The 21,873-nt window shown below is 40.8% G+C and overlaps 1 protein-coding gene across 10 annotated transcripts in view; it reads left to right on the top strand.

Annotated features, from left to right (window-relative positions):
* LOC111243523 (ubiquitin carboxyl-terminal hydrolase 31-like) overlaps nucleotides 1-17,414 on the top strand; it is a 42,570-nt gene extending 25,156 nt beyond the window's left edge. For all 10 annotated transcript variants that reach the window (XM_086977684.1, XM_086977679.1, XM_086977678.1 and 7 more), the window contains 8 exons: nucleotides 9,678-9,923; nucleotides 10,136-10,410; nucleotides 10,567-11,143; nucleotides 11,477-11,671; nucleotides 11,890-12,292; nucleotides 12,818-12,991; nucleotides 13,145-13,240; nucleotides 13,568-17,414. In XM_086977684.1, the coding sequence (XP_086833810.1) occupies nucleotides 9,678-9,923; nucleotides 10,136-10,410; nucleotides 10,567-11,143; nucleotides 11,477-11,671; nucleotides 11,890-12,292; nucleotides 12,818-12,991; nucleotides 13,145-13,240; nucleotides 13,568-13,902 (2,301 nt within the window). In that variant the 3' untranslated portion in view covers nucleotides 13,903-17,414. The remainder of the gene's footprint in view (nucleotides 1-9,677; nucleotides 9,924-10,135; nucleotides 10,411-10,566; nucleotides 11,144-11,476; nucleotides 11,672-11,889; nucleotides 12,293-12,817; nucleotides 12,992-13,144; nucleotides 13,241-13,567) is intronic.
* Nucleotides 17,415-21,873: the final 4,459 nt, after the last annotated feature.

Genomic DNA, 21,873 nt, shown 5'->3' with positions numbered 1-21,873 from the left:
AAAGTAGGAGGCAAGTACGACAACCAATGTACATATACCTGTGTGGCACTTGTGCATTGGCACTATCGTGTAAAACAAAATCAGCATGTTAAGAGTTATTAGCGGACACTTGGGAATACTTACGGAAGATATCTTCCACAATCGAAATCCACAACAGTGTATTCTTCAGAGTACAACAATTCAGGTTCTTAAAGCTGACTCGGAAGTGGCCCAGACAAGTGCAGACACGTATCCATTTCTATAACGAGTCGAGTTAATTTCGTCTATATTGGATCTGGTTCTATTTGCAAATCATCCGCGGACATTTCGTCTTGCCTTCTATGAGGCAAGGCCAAAGTTCATACGATGCAGTCCATCGTACTGGATACGATCGATTGAACCCGTTTTCGAAATCTGAGAGTGTGTCGCAGGCTATGTTCCAGAGTAAGTGAGAGAAAGAGAGAAATAAATAGAGGGATACCATAAGGAACACCACGGTGATACGGGCGTTCAACGAAGCCTAAGTGGGCAAAGAAGGCCACAATTTTCCGTTGCAGTGATAACCAGGAAATTTTTAACAAGTTGAGGATTTGCGCTATGCTTTGCGCTTAGTGGGATTTCATACGAGGAAGCCATCTCTTATAATGGCAATAGACTAATCGCATATAGCCAACGACCAAGCTAACGATGGCAGACATCTATGAGAGCAGTTCCATTCGATAGGGGAATCGTTGGCGTTGATTCGTCATTATAAGGGAATGGTGTTTATTGCTTCGATGTTATGTTCACCTTTAGATGACATAGGAACGTATATCGAGCTCGAACATATTTTCCCTGAGATCCTCTACACACTTGATTCCTGCAGGCAGATCTGATGCAGATGATGATGAAATTCAGATGAAAGGTTTGACGTCCAACGTTGTTTATGGTCCCCATCGAGTATCTAAGAAATTTTTTTGTGCTCATTTACCCGAATGATTACCTATGTATTTTTTTTCGTCATTAAAGCTGATCCTAGCTAAGAAACAACGTAGTGTTCATCGAAAACAAGGAAGAAAAATACCTGTTAATGGGAAAGCACGTTGAACGAATAGTTTTGTCTGCATGTTTATGCGTAATCTCTACTTATAGGAAAAGACCTTCCGAAAATAAACGAGTAAATAATATCTATGTAAGTAATATATAACGTAAAGTAGGTATCTATAACGCTTTCGACATCATGTTCTCTTTATGAAAATATATATTCATATTCGAGTACTTGCCAAATATGTACTGTGGCATCTTTTCGGAGACCCTTCGTAGCCAAGCAAGAATAGACCCTTTATAACACGTGAGTTATTAGGAGTATATGAAATACAACTGGCGAGAGGCTACAAGAAGTCTGTTTCAACGAAATGGTTATAGTATTGTATATTCCATAGGCAGGGCTGTGTTGCACGTATTACAACTACTTTGCTTTAGCAGACGCGAGCACGGCATATATTGTCGTGCGGCGATTCTCCACGATTCCACAGCCGTCAACTTATCGCAGTTATCGAATAGGGTCATCTGTTCTCAATGTGTGAACTCGATTGAGATGCTGAAATCGCCGGAGCAGGTGGCGTTGTTAATCTCATAAACAGTTACAAAGAAAGTTATATCAGCACGAACTTGAGCCAGAGGTTTGAACTTACTTACCGAGCCTTGCTGATAAAGGCTGCTTCTGACCAAGTTTATATATATTCTTCTGGTATCATTTACGACAAATCGAATGGGTGGGCACCCATACACAACGACCTGTTCGGTTTTTCAACGGGCTCTCTCATCAAATGGATGAGCCTTCGTGCTACCAGAGCACTGTCAACTGGTCCAAGCAATTTAAGTTGGGGCATAAGCATTCGTTAATCGTGTACTCGTTCTTCCTCTCTTTTCCTTTTGCTTGGCGCCAATGTTAATATCATAGGCATTGCTAAGTCTGACTGACCGATCAACCGGACCACTAACAAAACAAACCTATCGATAGACTAACTGATGTCTTCTGTGCTTATTACCGTTTTTATATCTCACTTTGTTTATATCTGCGTCAATGGAAAATAACGATGTATCGTTAACGGGATGACATCATTGTCATTTTTCGAATTTTTTTCTGAGCTTCGCTGTTTTTTGTTTTGCTGCGCCCCCCTTTAAGGATACAACTACTGGTTCATCTTGGCTGTATTGTCATCCGTTGGCCGTGACAGTACGTGTGTCTCCGGCGATGCTGCTGCTAATGCTGGTTATCGAAGCTTTGACCTCGTCATCGTTTTTTTTTTTCTGTCACGTGACAATAATGTTACTATCTACCTGTCGGTCGTACCTTTGCGAAGCGAAGCTCTGCTCGAAGTGCGGCGCCCATTATTTGTTTCGTCTTGTCTGATCTTCTTTTGTGTACATGCTCTGACGCCACAGAGCTTTTCTGGTTGAATAATCCGCTGCGATTAAGCGGCATGACGAATCGAGAGGAAAAAACGAAAAGAAAAAGTTTATCCGCTTCACGAATTCCCATCTCCGGTTCTATTTTCGCCTCTCGACTAGCCTTCGAATACAAATGACGCACGCGGCCATTTGTTGTATTGGGTGTAATAATGCTTACGCATTGATAATCATACGGAGAGCAATACGGCAATTGTTGACGTTGCTCCGTTCATTTTGTTGTATTGATACTCCGGAACTGCTGCATGAGCAGTAGATACATCAGCCTCGGAGCTACGGAGTCGATTTTGACAACGGAAAGGGGATGCAGAGCGCGAGGACAAATTTAGTTTTTACTTTACCCTTGCATGCTAAGTAGTTACATATGCCAGATATCGTTGGTGCGAAAACTTGCCGTTTGCGTATTGTAGGGAAACCTTCCCTTCCAAGAGACCAGTGAGTCTCAGCGGCTGCTAGACCGCAGGCCCGATATTTGCTAAAAAAAAACTGTCGTTGTAAATGGTCCGCACGCTGGTGTAGATCGAAGCAATGCGGCAATCAAGAAGGCACGATACGGCGCCATAAAGATTCAGGTTTGTCGAGGTATGATCGTTCTATGAAAGATCAGGTCGATGCACTCTCCGCTCACAATGATCGTAGTACACGCAGGTTCTAATCGCATTATGACAATAGATAATAAATAGCCTGTGACGACTAGAGGGGAATATTTGTAACATCTTAAAAACATTGCACTAAAAGGCAGTGTTCTTGTTTTTATCGGCGCAGACGTGGAGTAGATTTCGTTGATCGTTCTTTTTTGGAGTAGACGATAATAACAGCTTTTTAATCTTTGTTAAGGAAAGTTGCAAAAAAGCGGCAAGTTGCTGCGCCCATAGATCAGTACGTGCCATTGGTACTTCTCCCGTTTTCGACAGGATTTTAGAGGAATTGCGTTAGGGAGCACAATCAAGCAGAATGGCGTTATACACTTATACAGGAAATGTTCTACATAAGAAAACTCAAGGAAGCAGCTCTTATACCATAACACGGAAAAGCATAAAATACGTTCATTATATAGCGAACCAGTATGATGCGCCACAGAAAAATTGACGAGCATTGAAAGGTGAGGGGGAAAAAACTTAATTTTCTGAAGTAATTCGAGTCGTTATTTTCTTGTTTCGTTTCTGTCTAATTTCACTGCATTTTCTATACGAATAGGGTAAAAGTTTCCGCCTTTGTTTTTAATGCAACCAACTCAACTGTAAGAAGTGTTTGCTATGGGATGCAAGTGATCTAGGGTTACCGTGCTGACTTCACTGCAAATTTACGATTTCAAATGAAAATGTGTATTCTCACCCATTAATCTCAAAAGGCTCATAATTTTATTTTCAGCGTTGCTAATAGGCATTGCCTCAGACGACTTTCGTCTAGCATAAACCGAAGTGTGCCGACGCCGGTTTTGAACCTACAGCATCTTACGTGTCTTTAAGTTTATATTTTCTCACCAATAATGCAGGATATATCAACGAAGCTCATGATCTTTTCGGAGGATCTTTATGTGGCTTTCATATCGATGGAATCGATGAGGCCAAGATGTTCCATATTTAGCAGTACAAACTGTATTCAGGGCAATACAGCCCCTGAACAGAAAATGGTGGGGAGGAAGGGGGGTAGGCCCGGCACAGAACATAAGCAGTTTGAATTCGAAGCGGTTAAAAGTCGCTTGTCAGAAGTATCAAGCCAATGGCAATGGCCATTGGCTTGATACTTCTGGCTTGAGTGGTCCATTCAGTCAGCGATTTTCAGTTGATTCCTTAGTAGCGGGGCAATAACGGGCAGACGAGGTGGTCAGTGTTTACTTTCAAGTACCGGAGCTTATTTTGCAATTGTGATTTAACAGTTATCGCCTATCCGCTGTTTACTCACGGTTCAGATATTCAATTAGAATAATAACGCAGTAAATTATATTACGAGGCTCTTTTAATATGATTATTTTGAGAAATGATAAGCGATACCATTGACTGAGTAACGAGATGACTAGATTTCAGAGCGCAGAGACTAATAATTGACTGAGACTGAATAATGAAGTCTAGGCTTAGAAGAAAAACGACGTCGACTGTTAGAAAAGGATTCTAAGTTGTGAACTAAAGCCAACGCCAAAAATTATGAAAAGGCCACAAATGTAATCAATGTTTATTTTTTTTCTTTAAAACACCGCCTTCGTACTTTTTATCTACAAGAAATCACTGATGTATGAAGCAAAATCTCCTTTTATTTTGAAACCTTAATCTACAATATTTACTATTTAATGGAATATTTTTGTAGAGCGTTACTCAAGGAAACTTCGTTCGGCGTTCAGAATGCGTTATAGTAGAAATGCTCTAACAATTTCATTCATTTTAATATGACGGTTGTCTGCCACGAGAACGTAGACCATACCACAATTTTGACGACTAGGCGTGATCTGAGTGCGTGCGAAATCTTCGCAAAATTTTACCGGATCTCTTGGAGATAGCAGCAAGCCATTTTAAAGGTTCCAAAGGCCAATTTTTACAAGGAGATTTATAACGGTACATAGCGAGCTCACTGCACTGTGTATGGCACAATTAAGAGATATGACGTATATTCTTTTATTATTGTTATTACTATTTCATTAAAGAGCGGAACGACTGAGCTAAACACTTATACAGACTCAAACAGTACTAAATACCGACAGCGTATAGGAGCTCTTTTGGGGAAGGTTAGCAAGCGACAATAACTCCCAGTGGTCTTGTTCACAAATATAGTTAAATCCTTCTTTCCGTAAGGATTTAATTGTTGCTATGAATATGTACGCGTCGTTTCGTCCCCTATATGGGATTCCATGCATAGGCATCTCAGCTTGTTCGTCTTACATCTGGATCGCAGCCGGCGTGTTTCCGTATGCTTTTATGTTCTGGAAGTAGCTGCGGATACAGAAACGGTGACTCTGGCGATAGGGATTTAGTCGCCGGTTAGTGTTCTGCCTACGCCGCGTCATCCAATCTATATTCGATTCGTTCCCCGCGACGGACGAGGCGGCGGTAACAATAGCGTTCCTAGAGACGTCACGATCAATGTTGAGACGGAAGCTAGGCTGGCTAGCAGAAGCGACAGCGACTGACGGAATACAACAATAGTCTTCTAGAGCGGTAGGGGGACATTTTCTGCTTCCAGCAGTTTTTCATTTGTTGGCTTAGGAAAGTCCAATCCTATGACGGGCTAGAGGTAAACGTTGCCAGAGGCGGTAGCCTGACGGCCGTCTGAACGTGCGGCACTGCACACCTCGTCTGGCGTCACAAATCATATCAACTACTGTAGTACATTATTATTACACTGTTATATTGATAGTAGCAATACAGCTGCTGTTGCATTATTAACCCGCATGGAGAACTTCAGTGCGAACAGTCATAACAGTCGTCGCCTACCGAATTGGGGCTTACAACAGGAGAAAACGAGTCCTCGGCCGTCGCTTTCACGAACCTGGCAATTTCGTAACGTTTCTCATGTCAACGCATATTCTACGAGCTGCAATTTTTCGTTAAACAAGATTTCTATGATATATTTTTAACAAATAAGCTGTTTGATAGTATTGTGTGCTACGTATTTTATTCATGCATTCTCGATAAAATCTAAAAAAAATTTTGCCTATGGTTCTTAAATGCACTGTATGTAGTGGTATTATTTCGTTGACTGGCCGGGCTGGCCACTTAATCTCCGTCAGCGGACGATTTTGTTTGCAAGCTAGGCCCCCATGACAAATAATGGGGGTGTTACATTTCCTTTGTTTGGTGAATATATAGATAACCTTGCGATGTCTCCAAGTGCAGGACATATGTAGAAACTCTCATGTGTATTGAAGCAGGAAGTCCTCAAATGTACAAATGCCTATCTGACATAGATGAGAATAGAAGCTGAGCCAGTTTTTGCAAGGAGAAACTAGGCAGATGTAAAAAACAGGCTAACAGAACCTACAAAAGTATATACTATATATATATATATTAGGAATAAGCCTTCTAGATAAGTAAAAATGAGTTTGAAGGCCGATTTTCAGTAAAGTAGTCATCAACATCCTACAAACGCGCTGCGGCGGAAACGATAACAAATGTCCACGGAAGTATGAGACTGTAAGCGGTCAGATCTATTGTACTGATATTCATTGTCTAATGAAATATTGAACAACATATGGTCTTATAGTCAAGTGTCAGCCGAAAATCAGCTCTAGGAGGTGTCAAAATGGCAACCATAGTCGATTTTCTGTGCGATCATAGAGTAAGTCGATTACTTCGTCTTCTGCACGGAGCAGAATTATATTAAGAAACGTCGATACTGCCAACAGAGGCAATCCGTTAGAAGCAATGGCGGCTTGCAATCGTGCTCATAAAAATAAATTCTTCGTGCGTGGGCGTGATTTTCTTTTTTACTTTCTTTTTTTTTCTTTTCATTTAGCCTGTTTACAACGAATGATAGTGTATTCGTTTTCCCGTGCCACCTGACGACAAGCTGATACAACAGTCTCGTCCTATGTTACAGTTAGTCGCTTGCCGGTCAATCTAAGCTTGAATATGTCTAATGCGATGCACGCGCTGATCGAAGGCCTACAATGTGTGGCTTTTCCACTTAGATAAGAGGCTACGTTTCCTTTCGAGATATCTATTTCGGAGAGGCAACAACGCTTCTGGTGGTCCTAACAGTAAAATTGATGCGACGCTTTGTTTTTGATAACCAGAAAACGATACGTCTTAGATTCGTCATTGGGTCAAATAGTCCACTTGAATATCGGCGGCACTATGTATAGGCAATATTCGCATGACTAGAAACATCATTTCGTTTGCCTTCCGTATGCTCCCAAGGGGCGGATTTGGGAGACATTTGCAAATGAAAGGTCACTTTAATGTTATCTTCATATACAAAACCAAATAACAAGGATTACGTGTAAACTAGTAGTGGTTTGGTAGGTTGAAACGTTATGGTTGTGAATCTAATTATGGTGCGCACCAGATATCAAAGCAGAATTTAGGTTCTTTTAATTTGGTGCTTGCCCTGATTCTGTTAATGATATACATCTAATATAATTGAAAGTGTTCACTTGATACGATAGCACACACAAACCGGATAAAATATCCCAGAGTCCAACCATTGTCAGTTAACAAATATTCACACATTTCGATCGCCTCTGGTTCAGAACGACTGATAGAATTACTACTATAAAACAAACATTCAGTTTGAGTTATTTTTATTGTAATTAATTCTAACATTCATAGTGGGAAACCGGCTTAGCGTAACAACTGAATTCTCCCAGAACCGCACACTGATCCCGATATTACTACGGCGCGCGGCCGCAAGATGGCGCAACTATAGTCAGTTCTCCGAGGAGCTCTCTGCCATTAGCGTATGACTATTTCCGCACCTGCTAATTTAATTACACAATTTTATAACAACAACAACAACAACAACGTCATCGCGTCATTTCCATCCACAAACCGAAAAAACGTTGATGAGCTTATGTTACGTCAAATTGCTACTAACTGATGTGGGTTTTCTTCGCTAAATCAGAACATAGAATGAATTCTGAGCTATCTAGATTGTCATAGTATTACGGTTAAATTAAGTCTGTAGGTAAGGAACATGTCCAGTATGTATCGTAATGGCTAGTGATGATTTTTCTTAGTATTTTTTTAGTACCTACGACATGAAGTACGAAAACCTTTTCGACAAGTCGTTCCATTGACTAGGCAAACCGTCGCTAGGCAGAAAAGTTGATTTTTACATAAAAATCAGGGCAAAATGATCAAATAAAAGAAACAGCCACGATAACGAACTGCATATCAGACGGGATCCTCAACTAAGAGTGAGCAATTCTTTAAATTTCTCATACTAGCTTACTGCGCAAGTACGTTTGCTTTTCCGAAGCTCCTACCGTAAGATTCTGTCGCAGACAGAATCTGTCATACCATCGACGCTAAGCGATTCCAGTTCCTATGAAAAGTATTTACCTATCACCACTTAACCCTAAATGACCTTAATTGCTTCCTTCCGTAGATATGCGTTCTGCTTATTGTGATTGTTGAGAAGCTGGGTTCCACAAAGCTGCCGCCGCAAATCCGGATTAAGATTTTCTAAGTAACTTGGCAGCGGGGGTAGCTTTGAGGTTTCTTCGCAACTTTATCGAGCGTTCAGGTCAATCGTACGGATCGAACGAAAGCTAGCTTTTGGATGTCGCACGAGTCACTCGAAGAGATGAAGGAAACCAGGCTATACGTATATGTAAAATGTTTGCTTGATTTTCCACTACTGGCTCTGTTTTGCAAGTGGTTTTCCAGAAAAAGGGTTACGGAGCGCATACGTACGGGAATTTCTCAAATAGTTTGAATTGCCCCGGCTGAAGTTTCATACTCGTCAATAACATCAACGAGTTTGCGAGAGGATGTGTGGGTAGTGGACGGGCACATGAGGTCGTCTCATAAAAAACTTCTGGGAATGTTATTGTGCACACGATCAAAATAAGAAGTCGTAGACAAACTAATGCTCATCCTTGCGTCTTACACGTTTCTCTTGCTGTGATAAACCGATACAAATGTTCTATAGATAAAGCACTTTACAACATGAAATAACTACAATTCGGATGCAGACAATGTTAATTTTAAAGCAAATGCATTTTCATGTTTCCCTAGAGTCTTCCGAAAAACGTCCAGCGACGGAGAAAACTAATACACTCTAATAAACGTTTGTTTTCATCTGTGAGGAATTATATTAATTTACCCTAAAAACGCCTATTCTTTTTTGTTGTAATACAGGAAATGGCGAAAATATATATACTGTCTAATTTATACGTTATTTGTGCTCGAAAAACGTAATTTCGGCGGCGACTCTTCAGTTTCTCTCTGTCTTTAGATACAAGCACTGGGAAGTAAAGCCAACGGATTGCCAAGACAACTATTTTTACTTTTTGTATTGTATTTCAATATACGTCATGATAAATTACTCCTTGTGCATAATATCACAGTTGTGCTCATGAGGACTCGAACTAGAATATAGTGTGGGGCCTGAGTGTTTTAACAGTCTGAGATCTTTTTTTCTATTCTTACTTCTATCAGATTTTATTGTTTTGTTGTTTGGATAAGAAATGAAGACTTTTAAACGTTTAGGAGATTTTTTTTATTTATTAAACACGTCACTAGGCAATTAAGCAATTGATTAAGATAGTAGTTTATTATGATGTTTGTGTTTGTGACAACCTCTAATTGTAGGGTAGCGTCCTAGGAAAGCCAGATGAGTTTTTGGCGGCCCGCGCACTCGCAAGCCATGCGCGCTGCAACTCTTCATTTGTCCAGGAGTTGTTCCAGGGCCAAACAAAGCTAACCCTCACGTGTCCGTTGTGCCGCCGAGAATGCAAGACGTTCGATCCATACGTCTGTCTGTCATTACCCATTCCACTAAAGTTAAAACGGCTCGTACCAGTACATTTGATTAACCTCACCGGCGATAATCGGCAGGTTCGTATCAGATCCTCGAAGTGCATGACTCTACCTAATCTGCGTTTGGCGACTCTGTATTTAATTGAAGTAGGACAGCATTCGACCGCATCGCTAATGAACATCATATACAAAGGACGTTTCTTTAGTATGAAACTATTTTTTAGTTACATGGCTCAGCCTTATTTTTTCGTTTTCTTGATAATCGCTCGATTTGGTCATTTTCTTTGCAGCTGGAATTCGCGATAGAGTTGTTCGACAACTCGACGATTCGGGATCTCCGAGAGAAAGTTTCAGATAGATATCGGATTCCTGCACGGAATCTGCTATTCATGCAGTTACTTCCTGAGACGGAAGGTGGATTTGGTTCAGTTTACGCCGACAGCGATTCAGTCGTCTCGCTCCTTGACGATCTCCGCTCGCGAGGAAACTCGCGTTTTGTAACGTGTCTCGAGACGCCAAAACCAAAGAAAACGAACGAACATGGAGAACACGTTATGGTCATTTGGTAAACATGCTCTCGTAACTAGAAGTAGATTCATTCACTTTTCGCTGGCCAGGAGATTTGAGTGCTAGGAATATATAGGTGGTACCAGTTCGAGCTTTAACATTTAGCCGCATATCTATTTTGTTCTTGTTCATTGCGTCCTGCTTTTTACCGTAGGCAGAACCGAACAACTGTGGGCGGGCCGTTCGGTCCCCCATACGTTATCCAGGTCCGAAGGGATATCTCATTCGATAACCTGCGCCTACTTATGCTCGACACGATGGCGGAGCTTTTCAACGATGAGTACCTTCATGAGGATGGTGACTGTGCACATTACGATGGTGGTACGGAAGATCTCAATCAGCAACTCCTTAGCGGCGGCGGCGGCGGCGGCAGCAGTAAAGAACTAGCATCCTCCTCAACGCAGTACTCATTTAGAAATGACGAGCGACACGTCTTCGATCTCGAGGGCGTCAACTTGACTCCACGCGCCTCTACAGACACGATCGATAACTTGTCTCATCGTTATATCGTCCACCAACAAACGGACAAGTGGGTCGATAGGTCTCAGCTGGCCAGACAGACGCCAGCGACATCAGGAACCCTAAGCGAACGACCCATTGTACCCGAGTTCCCGACGTCATGTTTCTCGATCCTCTGCGCCGATATGCTGCCGGAGAGGAACGAGCTTCGTGCGAGCGACGAATTACCTTTATACACAGATCCTGTCGAGCATATTACGGCCGTCAGTAAAGTAATTATTAAGCTTATGACGATCGAGTAACCGCGGAACATCCCCTGTAACGTGAACTATTTAGGTTGCTGCAATCAAAGCTATCAATTGATTTTGTGTTAGTTCTGCATCGTTAAATTGGTTTTATTTTCGATAAGATAAATAACTTTCTTCAGTATCTCTCACAGTACTCTAAGGCCCATCTCGAAAACTAGCTTTCCTTAATAATAGCTCTACTGAGAGATACTTTTCCAGTGCTCCGTCCTTTTTGTTTAGACGTGTGTAGATGGAACGATTTTGCCCCTTGTTATTCATTTATTGACCAGTTTTCATTTGTGTCCATGCGCCCCGCAGGTGCAATATCCGTCCGTAGCAAAACATCTGCGGCTTGTTCTCGAGTGGCGTGACGAACGAATTTGCGAGCGAATACGTGAACCCTCGGGACCACTTCGAGATGAGAGTCTATGTGGCCTTGACGAGGCTGATGGAGAGGCCGCTGTACCTGTGGATCTCAACGACTGCCTTAACGCATACTTCAGCGAGGAACTGGTGTGTCTAGACGCTCAGATGTATTAATTATAATAATTTGTACAATGAATCAAGTCAGCGGTAGCGAAGCCAAGAGCAAATTTTATCCGCCCTGTTGGAGCTTTCAGTGATGGTATGATTATTTCAGATCGATACTGACGACAATGTATACGTTTCAGCTTTTATAATTATTATCTTATTTGAATGCTTCTTGTCGTATCTTTCCTCTATAAACACAGCTAGAGGCAGACGAAGCGTGGTTGTGTCCTACGTGCGAGCGACGCCAACAGGTGTTGTCCAAGCTTGATTTATGGACGACTCCCGATGTTCTGCTTATCCATCTCAAACGATTCAAACAAGTAAACCAGGAACGGTCAAAGATTTCTTCACTAGTAGAATTTCCGCTAACCGGCCTCGATCTATCACGCTTCGCCGCACAACGTGGCGACAGCCCTGATCTGTTGAGGAGGGAGCGGGATCGCGACCTGCCGAAAGACACCTTTTTCACGTGGTCACCGTGGAAAAACAGCGTTCACAGGTCACCACTGCGAAATGTTGATCCACGAAACCCGCATAATTTCATTTACGATCTATATGCTGTATGTAATCATCACGGCACTATGCAAACGGGGCATTACACAGGTAAGCGAAAAATATGTGCGTGCGTGAAATTGATCTATGTAACTTCGGGACGTACGGACCTAGGGATATTGTTATATACTTAAACGTGTTCTAGTGAAAGCGTCTTTCCTACTGACGTTGCGTACACGCTTGGCAAAATTAGCTTAATTTTTTTACGTGCTTTTCATGAGCGGAACAATCGAAATAGAAACCCTTGAATTGTATAACTCTTCGAAATATGATTATGATTAGCTTTTAGCTTAAGAACGAAATCCTAAGTTCGTGATAGATATCAGGGTCTAACGCAAAAAAACACCCATCTTTCACTCAAAGATTGATCATTGTCCTTTCAACTAATTCTATTCTGTAATAGTCATTTGCATTTCTAAGTATGTTGCTGGAGGCCTTTAACAAATTGGTAAATTTTAATGAAACTCGCGCTTTCTGGTAAGCGTTGTTCAGTAGCAGTTGTGGCTTTTAAAGGAAACTGTTCAGAAAGTCTGTAAACTAGCCGTACGAATTAACGTTCTTGTTCTTTTTGTGTAGCTTTTTGCAAAAATCCAGTAAATGGCCTCTGGTATCATTACGATGACGCGATCGTTTCGACGGTAACCGACGAATCGCACCTGACCACTCGCGACGCCTACATCCTTTTCTATCAAAGGAACACATTCAACGTGTCGCAGTCTTGCTCATCTTCTAGCTCGGGATATAGTTCAGGTAAGTTCAGGTCCATAAGAGGCTCAGCATGACATGGAATACGATAAACGGAAAGGCTTCATATATAAGTATGTATAATGCATGACGTGCGCAGTCTGTCAGACCCAGTGAAGTTTGTATTTTTGATAATATTCGTATATATATTATTGGCAGGTTCGAACGATAGCGCAAATCGGCATTGGTCAATACATCGGGAGCAATTCTTCTACTCGAGTGCTCCCAGCTCGAGTTTCGACAACCTTTATAATAGTTAGTATTGCGTTCTGATCGCAGTTGTGTACTTTGCTTTACGCGACAACCTCACTTTCAGCTTCTTTTCAATGTTAAATTATTTCTACAAGATGCCTATGATACCTTTATATCTCTTTTTGTCAACACAAACATCTATCCGGAACTTACGTGTTATATATTCTTGTATATATAATATACAGTCTTGGTTTATACGTGTCCGTATGAAAAATAAGCCGACAACTGTTGCAAAGGGGATTCTGTCAAGAACTTCAGCTCCGGAGCAACTCTGTGAGGTTGTCATATCGTCCATCCGTGTTCTTGACTGATCGATCGGCTGAATTGCAGATGACCGACAAACTCAGACGCCGCAGCCACGGCGTAAATGGCGCAACACGAAACGATATGCGACAATGGGTTCTGGCGAGCGCCGCAGTAGGGGCGGTGAGCCGGGGCGACCCCTGACTGCCGAAAATACAGGTCGACCCAACCGGGACGTCATGAAAGATGTAGGAAGCGATACTTCATTGGTTATCGGAGGATCAACAGGACTAACATCGAAAGACGTGTCATCTTGTGTCCCGAAAAATAGCCAGAGTGCCGCTAACATAAACGAGCTGTACGCTGAGGCCGATGAATACGTTTTACGGCCAGCCATCTACTGTACTGTCACCTCCGTCTAGCCGAGCCAATGCAGAGCCGGGCAGGCGAAGGTGACAATTAACACGAGGTCCTTTCCTCAAGGTCCGCTTAGTCAGGGCCATTAAAGGTCAAGGACAGCTGCGGCGATCTTTAGTGCTAACAGCGACAGCGATAATCAGGCAAATCCTGCGCCGTAACGAGACCCGCTTGTAGTTCGTTTGTAATAGCTAGCTTAAAACTGTTCTAGTTTTCATATCTATGCTAAACCTCATCCGTCTCTGGGTAGATGCTTTTATTGATCGTCGATGGAAATGATCGACATTTTGTCTGAACTTCGTTGTTATTACTCAGTTTAAAAAGAAATACTACGATGAGCGCATTTATTGCGGAAAACTAGCTAGTAAGCATTGTGTTGCGCGTAAACGTCACAATACGGTCCTTGTTTATCTGTAACGAAAATGAAGGGATGATTAATTAGCGATCGAGAGATAGCAGGCCGAATAGTAATGTTATAATATACAGGCGTAATCGGTGCTCAGGGGATGTATGTATTACGTGACGGTGTTTTTCTGAACACAATTACTGTTGCTTTCGTTTTTATCCTCTGCAGAATTGTAACATTTTATCCAAAGGTAGTAATAAAACAGAAAGTTCGGTATCTCGAACATGTTATTATAGCGTTGAGTTCCGCACTGTTGATGCGTCTCTTTCACACAGAGCTCGCCGTACAAAATGCACGGTTAATTTATTTGTTGTATAGAAAACGTTGATAAATAGCAGTGTGTTGATATACGGTATGTGAAATATTGCTATACATAGATTTTATAATATGACATGGTCATGAAAATGTGATCATTATTGACGTGGACAATGTGCACGTAACGTGCTGAACGTAGATAATTCATCCGTCTACAAGTGTATAGGGTCTTTTAGCTCGTTCTATTTGGTATTATGAAGGTGAAAAGGATTTCGTCATTTTTGCTGATGAGGAGACAATTTGAAAGCAACACCTATTCTGCGTCTCGACGTTTCCTAACAGATAACAATTACGCAGTTATGTTTATTATTATTATTATAAAAATCACTAAAACGCAGCGAATTCACGTCGTAAGACCAGGAGTGCAGACGACGTTCACAAAGTGTCGATAATGTACCGTGGCTGAGCGCCAAGATTCTGGTAGCATTGTTGCTAATTGTTGTTGATAACATAGCGAAACTATCCATAAGTACGTATACATACTCAAATTAATCAAGGTACAAAAGGCCTGTTTTGTCGTAGAGAAAAAAAAAAAAAAAAAAAAAAGAAAACTCAACTGGAAAGAGAATATGTGGAAAAGAAAAACGTACACCACGTTAACAGCGCGGAAATCATAGGGCTTTTCTGCGTGATATCAGAAACTTGTAGGTTCATCTACTTTCGCTCCTCAAAACCCCTATCGATTATTAGCCGTCAAACGGCTCATAGCCCGCTAGGTAAACTTGTTAATATTGAAAAGAAAATTGAGAAAGGTAAGTTATTATTAATGACTGTGTGATCGTTGTCTAAGATTTATACATACAGTCTGTCACCAGAACAAGGTGACGGCTTGAAAGACTAAACACAATGGGGACATGGAAAGGGTTAAATTCGGAGATTATTAAAAAACGGTTGTCCGCAGCCATTTTGGACTTCGAAATTATGACTTGGCCAAACACATGTTTTTCGACATTATTCCTTCAAGCGCTAGCTGGTACTACGCTGCTACCAAAATGAGCTCCCTTAGTTAAGGCTAAATGTTCATCTTACTGTACATCTGTACTCGTACATTACATCTTTGAATTTTCCCTTTGTCAGGTCTGGCGAGACCTTAATAGCGTATACTAACAATGTCTCGAAGAGTAACTGGGCGGGTCATTTGCTTGTTTCAACCCATCTAATAAATGTACAAATGAGCCTCTACCATCCATTTGGGAATAAGCCGATTCTGCGATGCCGAGAACAGTGAACAAATATTTTACTGTTTTCGTTAAAACACATTTAATTAAATTGGTGTGCGATGCTTCGGCTACTAGTTTAATCCTTATTATAATAATAAGTGGTGACAGATCATTTTCCTCTTTGCATACGATAACACCGAAATCTTTCGAAATTGGTTATCTATGTTTATTCAACATAAGGTACGACCTCGTTAAAACCTCATATAGTAAACATATTTTTCGATTCTTTTCCACTTAATTCATATATATTTCATAATATAGAAAATGTCAAACAACCTGGACTCAGCATATGCTAAGTTCATTCGAACGAAAAACAAATACCGATTGGTTATTTACTGTTTGATGATGTCGTTACGCGATGTTGAACAGGTAACAAAAATTTGTATATACCTAAATATTCAGTACATTACTATACCAGTACGATATGAAAAGTATCTTTCATCGTTTAGTGGCGTCGAAGGCAGCAGCTTCGTTGTATAATACCTGCCCTCACAGGAGTTGCCAGGCGGTTTGTGATAGAACGCGGGAACTACTATCGCTATTATTAATTAACTATGTTACTGTTAATAATTATCATCGCGAAAGGATATACAACTACATATGTATAGTAAAAATAACCATACTGTTGTTGTAGCTGATGATATTTAATATAATTATAATAAACGACAGGGTTTTTCTTATCTACAGGTTCCTAGGATGTTGGTGTCAGTTCCGAGGCTTTGCATGGGGGTAGTCTTGTCCGTTGCTACAGACGCCTGATGACATTCAGCACACAAACGAGGCAGACGTTCGCCCTTAAGCGACGGACGCTGTCAAGTCTCTAGTTAGGAACAAACAATATCTGATGTTATTTGAAACGACATGCAGGATGCATGTTACAGGATTTATGAGAAACATCTCTCGCCTTTGAGAGCCAATACATGTCTGTATTTTATTTGATATGGATCAGTGAACTTAAACAACAAAGCTTTTAACGTGTACGAGCAGCGTCCAAGCAGGTATAGATCATACATAGAACGTAAGCATTCCTTGCTTGAGTCCGGTGTAGATACGCATTAAGTGCTATCGTCAAGCAGATATCTATTCGCATGCTGAAATAAACCGCACAATCTCAGAATTGACATTTTTGTGGAACAAGGAACCCGTAGGCATAATGTAAAGCGACGTATCGCAGGGTGTAGCCTGCTAAGTAGACCGATGCAGGACGGAGTTCTTGGCTAGTGCCCGAAGAGGCCTAAAGGCCCTAGTAAACAGAAAAAAAGAAGCTGACAATTAAAAAACACACAAAACAAAAAATACTATAGAAACGTTTATATACATGCGAGGACAAGCGTAATAGATACTGAAGAAGGGTGGCTAGCATCTCATTTGCCAGTGTTTGTATATGTTGTTAACGCTAACTCGTACAAAAGATACTTACGCCCAAAACAAGGAAGAACGAGAAGAGTTAGTGTCTAGTAAAATGTAATTATGAATACGAATATTATTATGAAAGGAGGTAAATAGAGATATTAAGTGTGATTGTAATGATGATGGTAAAATGACTAATAAAATAAATATTTACGTGATTGAGTGTCGTGTCGACTCATTAATGTGTCTGGGTACTATTATGGCATACAATGTACTGTGCGTATGAGAAAGCCGATTGATATGACCCCCCACAGAGCTGCAGAGCTGTAAGTAAGTTCTTTTTTTGGTGGGACGCCGGGTTCGTTTGCTCCTGGAGCTAATTAAGTCACTGAGAGTAAAATCTCACCATAGACCTTAGATAGAAAATTCAGGGCTTCTACTAATGCAAGCCCAGCCATGACACTGCGACAATGGAAATTGTTGTAGAAAATTCGTAGAAATTAATATTTCATCTTTTCTATTACTTTTTGTTCTGCACTTGTACCCACTCCTCTAACCCTAGTCCACTGTGATTTTATGCGGGGCAGTTTTATTGAAGGCAAAATGTTCGAGTGAAGACCCCCTTCGAAGGGTATGAAAAGCCCCCTTCGTTCAGTTCGTAAAATCTTATGGACCAGATATTTTCGGTAGTAGCGGTATAAATAGACTGGCTTTGAAATGGCCATTGGTCAAGCGGAAAAAGAATCAAATTCTGCTAGATAAATGGATGTTAAAATTATTTGCTTTTTAGCTTCGCTTTCGTTGAGGCAATTGGTAAATATTTGATGGTTTCGCAATTCTGACACGCTCCCGTACTTGTAAATTTGCTCATAAACTAAACTACTTATACTACTCATACAGCGGCTATGGTTGGTCGACTTATTCAAAGATCAAACACAAAAGTAAAACGTTAATGTGGTTATCCGGAAATTGCTTAAGTAATCCGTGTAGTGCTTACTGTTAAACGATTCATCGTAAACGCAATGAACACGACCAATGTCTTCTCCGCTCAAATGAGTAGTTGTTATACAGATACCAGTTAATCCTGCCTAGAGCCTTGATTGTTATTAATCTGTTGATTTTTGTAAGGCTAAGGACCACGCAAATGCCCCAAAGGTGCCCTTATCTTGTAACCGTTTAATTTGTTAGGCTGCTTTTTACTTTCTACTAATGTCAACGGCCGTTGACGTTACAATTACTATACCGTTTATTCATTATTTTGCTACTGTTTTTGCCATACTAATTATGCTGTGTGCAGGTCTAAACCCGACTATCACGTAGTTATTATTCAAGTTCTAGGGTTCCGTCTTCAGATAACTGATGCTTCAACGACGATGGTAGGGCTCGATAATCGTTTGTGTAAACTTCATCGTCTTGTTCGCTAGGAATATTCAGAACTCAAGTAGAAGTAGCCGGTACGAAAATGTTGAATTGCTATGTTCAGCGGTTCAAAGTTTACCATCTATCTTTTTACGCTCCCTTCATAGGTCTGTGTAGGTGCATATGGCGTTCCTTTCATAGCTTTGCTGGGGTATTTCTATTCCTAGTGAATACAAATACAAGAGTGAATGAGGTAGATTATAGACTATTCTAAATCTCAGGCAGGCAGAACTAGACTAGTTCCATAGTTCGGTTGGTAGTGCGCACGGTCCACTGCCTCACACGCGATACACGAAATCAAGTTGTAGCTGAAGTTATCTGCCCTCGATGTTATTACAGCCAATGTAAACTAATCAGATCAGATCAGCGAACCAACGTGCAAGCTCTAATATCTAGCCAGTTCCAACTTATTATTACACGTGCATAACCATACATTATATAAGGAAGGTTTTCGTTGGAGTCGGATTGGCTGAGCGTATCTAGCTGGTTAGTAATGATGGCTGTTCTGATTCCGGACTTCGTTGACCTGTCATCATTAGAAAGAAGTGTTGATTCGGTGCGTTCAGTCATGGAGCTCAAAAACGTACATTCGTCAATCTTCGTCAAACTGTAATTGTAATTTAAACGGTAAACCGTGTCCGAATAGACACAAGAAACGGACGACGACAAACTCAAGGCACTCACCGAGTAAGGCACGATGTAATCGACAGGAGCTCTCTGCACAGCTCAGGATGATCCGTATGGTTATTGTGAACCGTTAGCATATACCAGGCAGAATCGAGAAGAAAAAAGTGGATCTCCCAAAAAAACTTAATAATGAAAACACCCGTTTGACAATAGCTCTTTTGTTGCTCACACGACAACCAGTAATTTCTATAAAAGATGGTTATCGCCGATAACCTTTCGCAACACTCCTCAACGCAAACCAGAACAGTGAAGTTCAGTTTGATGCCACGAGGGCATACATGAATAGTCTGCATTTCTGCATTTGGTGGAATGAGAATTGAGTTTTATGCTATAAGCTCCGCCAATCCCAAGAAGGAAACACAGGCGACTGTTATGCAAATCAACCCATCCGCTTGAGCCATGAAATTGGTAGAAAAATGACAGTACTGGCGAAGCGCGATGCAAGATGATCTTGCTACATGGCAACGTGTTAACGTATAACGCTTTGATGACCTCTATGTTTCAAGTTTTACGTCCGATATATATGCCCCTAGGCATTCCGTCAGACGGCTGGCTTCCACCACAAAACGAAGACCACAATGTGGCCTTAAGGTTAGCAGGCAACGCTAAGCTTGCTTTGGTCACCTAGTAACTGTTAATGGATATCCAATAAAAAAAAAAAGTCTTGTCTTCTTCGGCGTACAGCCCGATTATCATTTTCTTCGGTCAATGCGGTCCGGTCAACAAGGCGAACATTTGATAACGGAACCCGGAATCTGCGAGTGAGTTGGTAAATGGGTCGCTGCCAAAAAAACTACGCAAGATACGTATGGGCGGAAATCGTAGAAAGCGAAGGACATTTTTTGGACTAAGATTTATCTGTTCATTTCTTCGAAAATGAAAAATAGTTAGAATTTTTTACTGCAATTCCTCGTAGTACTATGTGAAGTCAATTAATTGAGGATAATGAGCGAGCGACAATAGGCGAAAAGGAAATTAACTTATCGTATGATTTGTCTTTGAATAATATTTCCTTGGAACAGTAAAACGATGGAGATTCTTCACGGTATTAATTTTGAGTTGAATTTTGTTGTGGCCAAAGCAGCCAAAAGCAGTAGGTTATAAAAAGTGCTTCATGTAACACCCTAATTACCAGAATTGGTTTCGCCATGTTATTTATGTGTATTAAGGAAACACTACAATATAAGATCTTTTTGCAACTTAACATTTTGGTAAAAACCAACAAACAACAGCACTCCGCAATGTCATAATGATAATATGGTAACTATAGCGATACTACTATTAATAACTTACATTTCTTCATATAAAAATTATGTACAGTGCACAATCGTGTGTAAATAGAACCTTTTTAAATAGGGGCCTTTTGCTTGAGTAACTACCCTTGTCTAGCTGACAAACTAGAAGCTGACAAACTTTTGACCTAGATAGCATGTAGTTTTTTGGAAAAAAAAATTCACGCATGCTGATAACTCATATTGACTTGACCCTAACTGGATGATTGAACTTTCGATCGATGCGAAAACTTAACATGATCGTTTAGCTCAGAAATCGAATAAAGTTAATGTTGAATTACACGTTTTTTCCAGTGATTTTCGGCTGAAGTCTGGCGAAGTCTCTGCAGGATCGAATTGGAAGACCAAGTGGGGTCAGCTAAATGCTGTAAATAGGTGAAATAATTTTCGCGCCTAAAAACAGAGCCTATCCCAAACGGCTCGTCGAGGTTCCACTCATAAAGAACATGAAATTGTTGATCTCTATCAGTGCACTTGAGGACTCAAGGTTCACATGCCGTATGTTATACATTTTGCTGATATCGTAGATTATTATTTTACGGCACCGCGCAGGAAATATATTTGACGAATCTATTTTTTTAAATTTGTTGAATATTACGCATCTTTCTATTGATATCTATAACAAGCTCAGTGAATGTTAGGGTAATTATTTTTGACTAGTACTTCAGCTAACACCGTTATTTCTCTTGAGGGACTCACCTGGGCTCACCTCACGCCTGGGCTGACAGCAGGCCATTTTTCTAATCCGTGCCCTTAAATTACTCAACTATTTGAATAGTCGATGGCCCAAACCGAGGTAATTCATTCCAGATGGCTTCGCGAGCAACTCTGCATTAACTCTGCTTTTGAATAAAGGAGTTGCTTTTCCAAGTGAACACTGACATAATATATTAGACCCTAGTTTGATTATACGGCCAATGATGGTAAATACCACGGTGTGTCTATAAATATGTATACAATTTCATAGCTTGAAAGCGAGTCTGCTTCAAAGATCGTCATCGTCACCATCATACAGTAATAATAAGCGGAAGTTAAGGCAATGACAACCGTCGTCGTTGTCTCTGCCCCTCTACCATGTGACCAATCTATAGCAAAAATTATATTGTTGTGTTAAAAATGATTGTTTTTTACCCACCGATAACGAGAACATTTACTATCGATTAGACATTTTTGTGACATTTATATGATGATTAGCCAGTGGAGGGAAGCTAAAATGACGGCCAATGAAAGCTTTGACAAACCCAATTTACTCACTGTTTTTTTGATCCGTCGACGAGAGCAACGTCC

This window comes from Varroa destructor, unplaced genomic scaffold (genome assembly GCF_002443255.2).
Source record: "Varroa destructor unplaced genomic scaffold, Vdes_3.0 BEIS01000001.1, whole genome shotgun sequence".
NCBI classification, from domain to species: Eukaryota; Metazoa; Arthropoda; class Arachnida; order Mesostigmata; family Varroidae; genus Varroa; species Varroa destructor.
The sequence above is the reverse complement of the archived record's forward strand: the minus strand, read 5'-3'. Positions and strand labels throughout refer to the sequence as shown.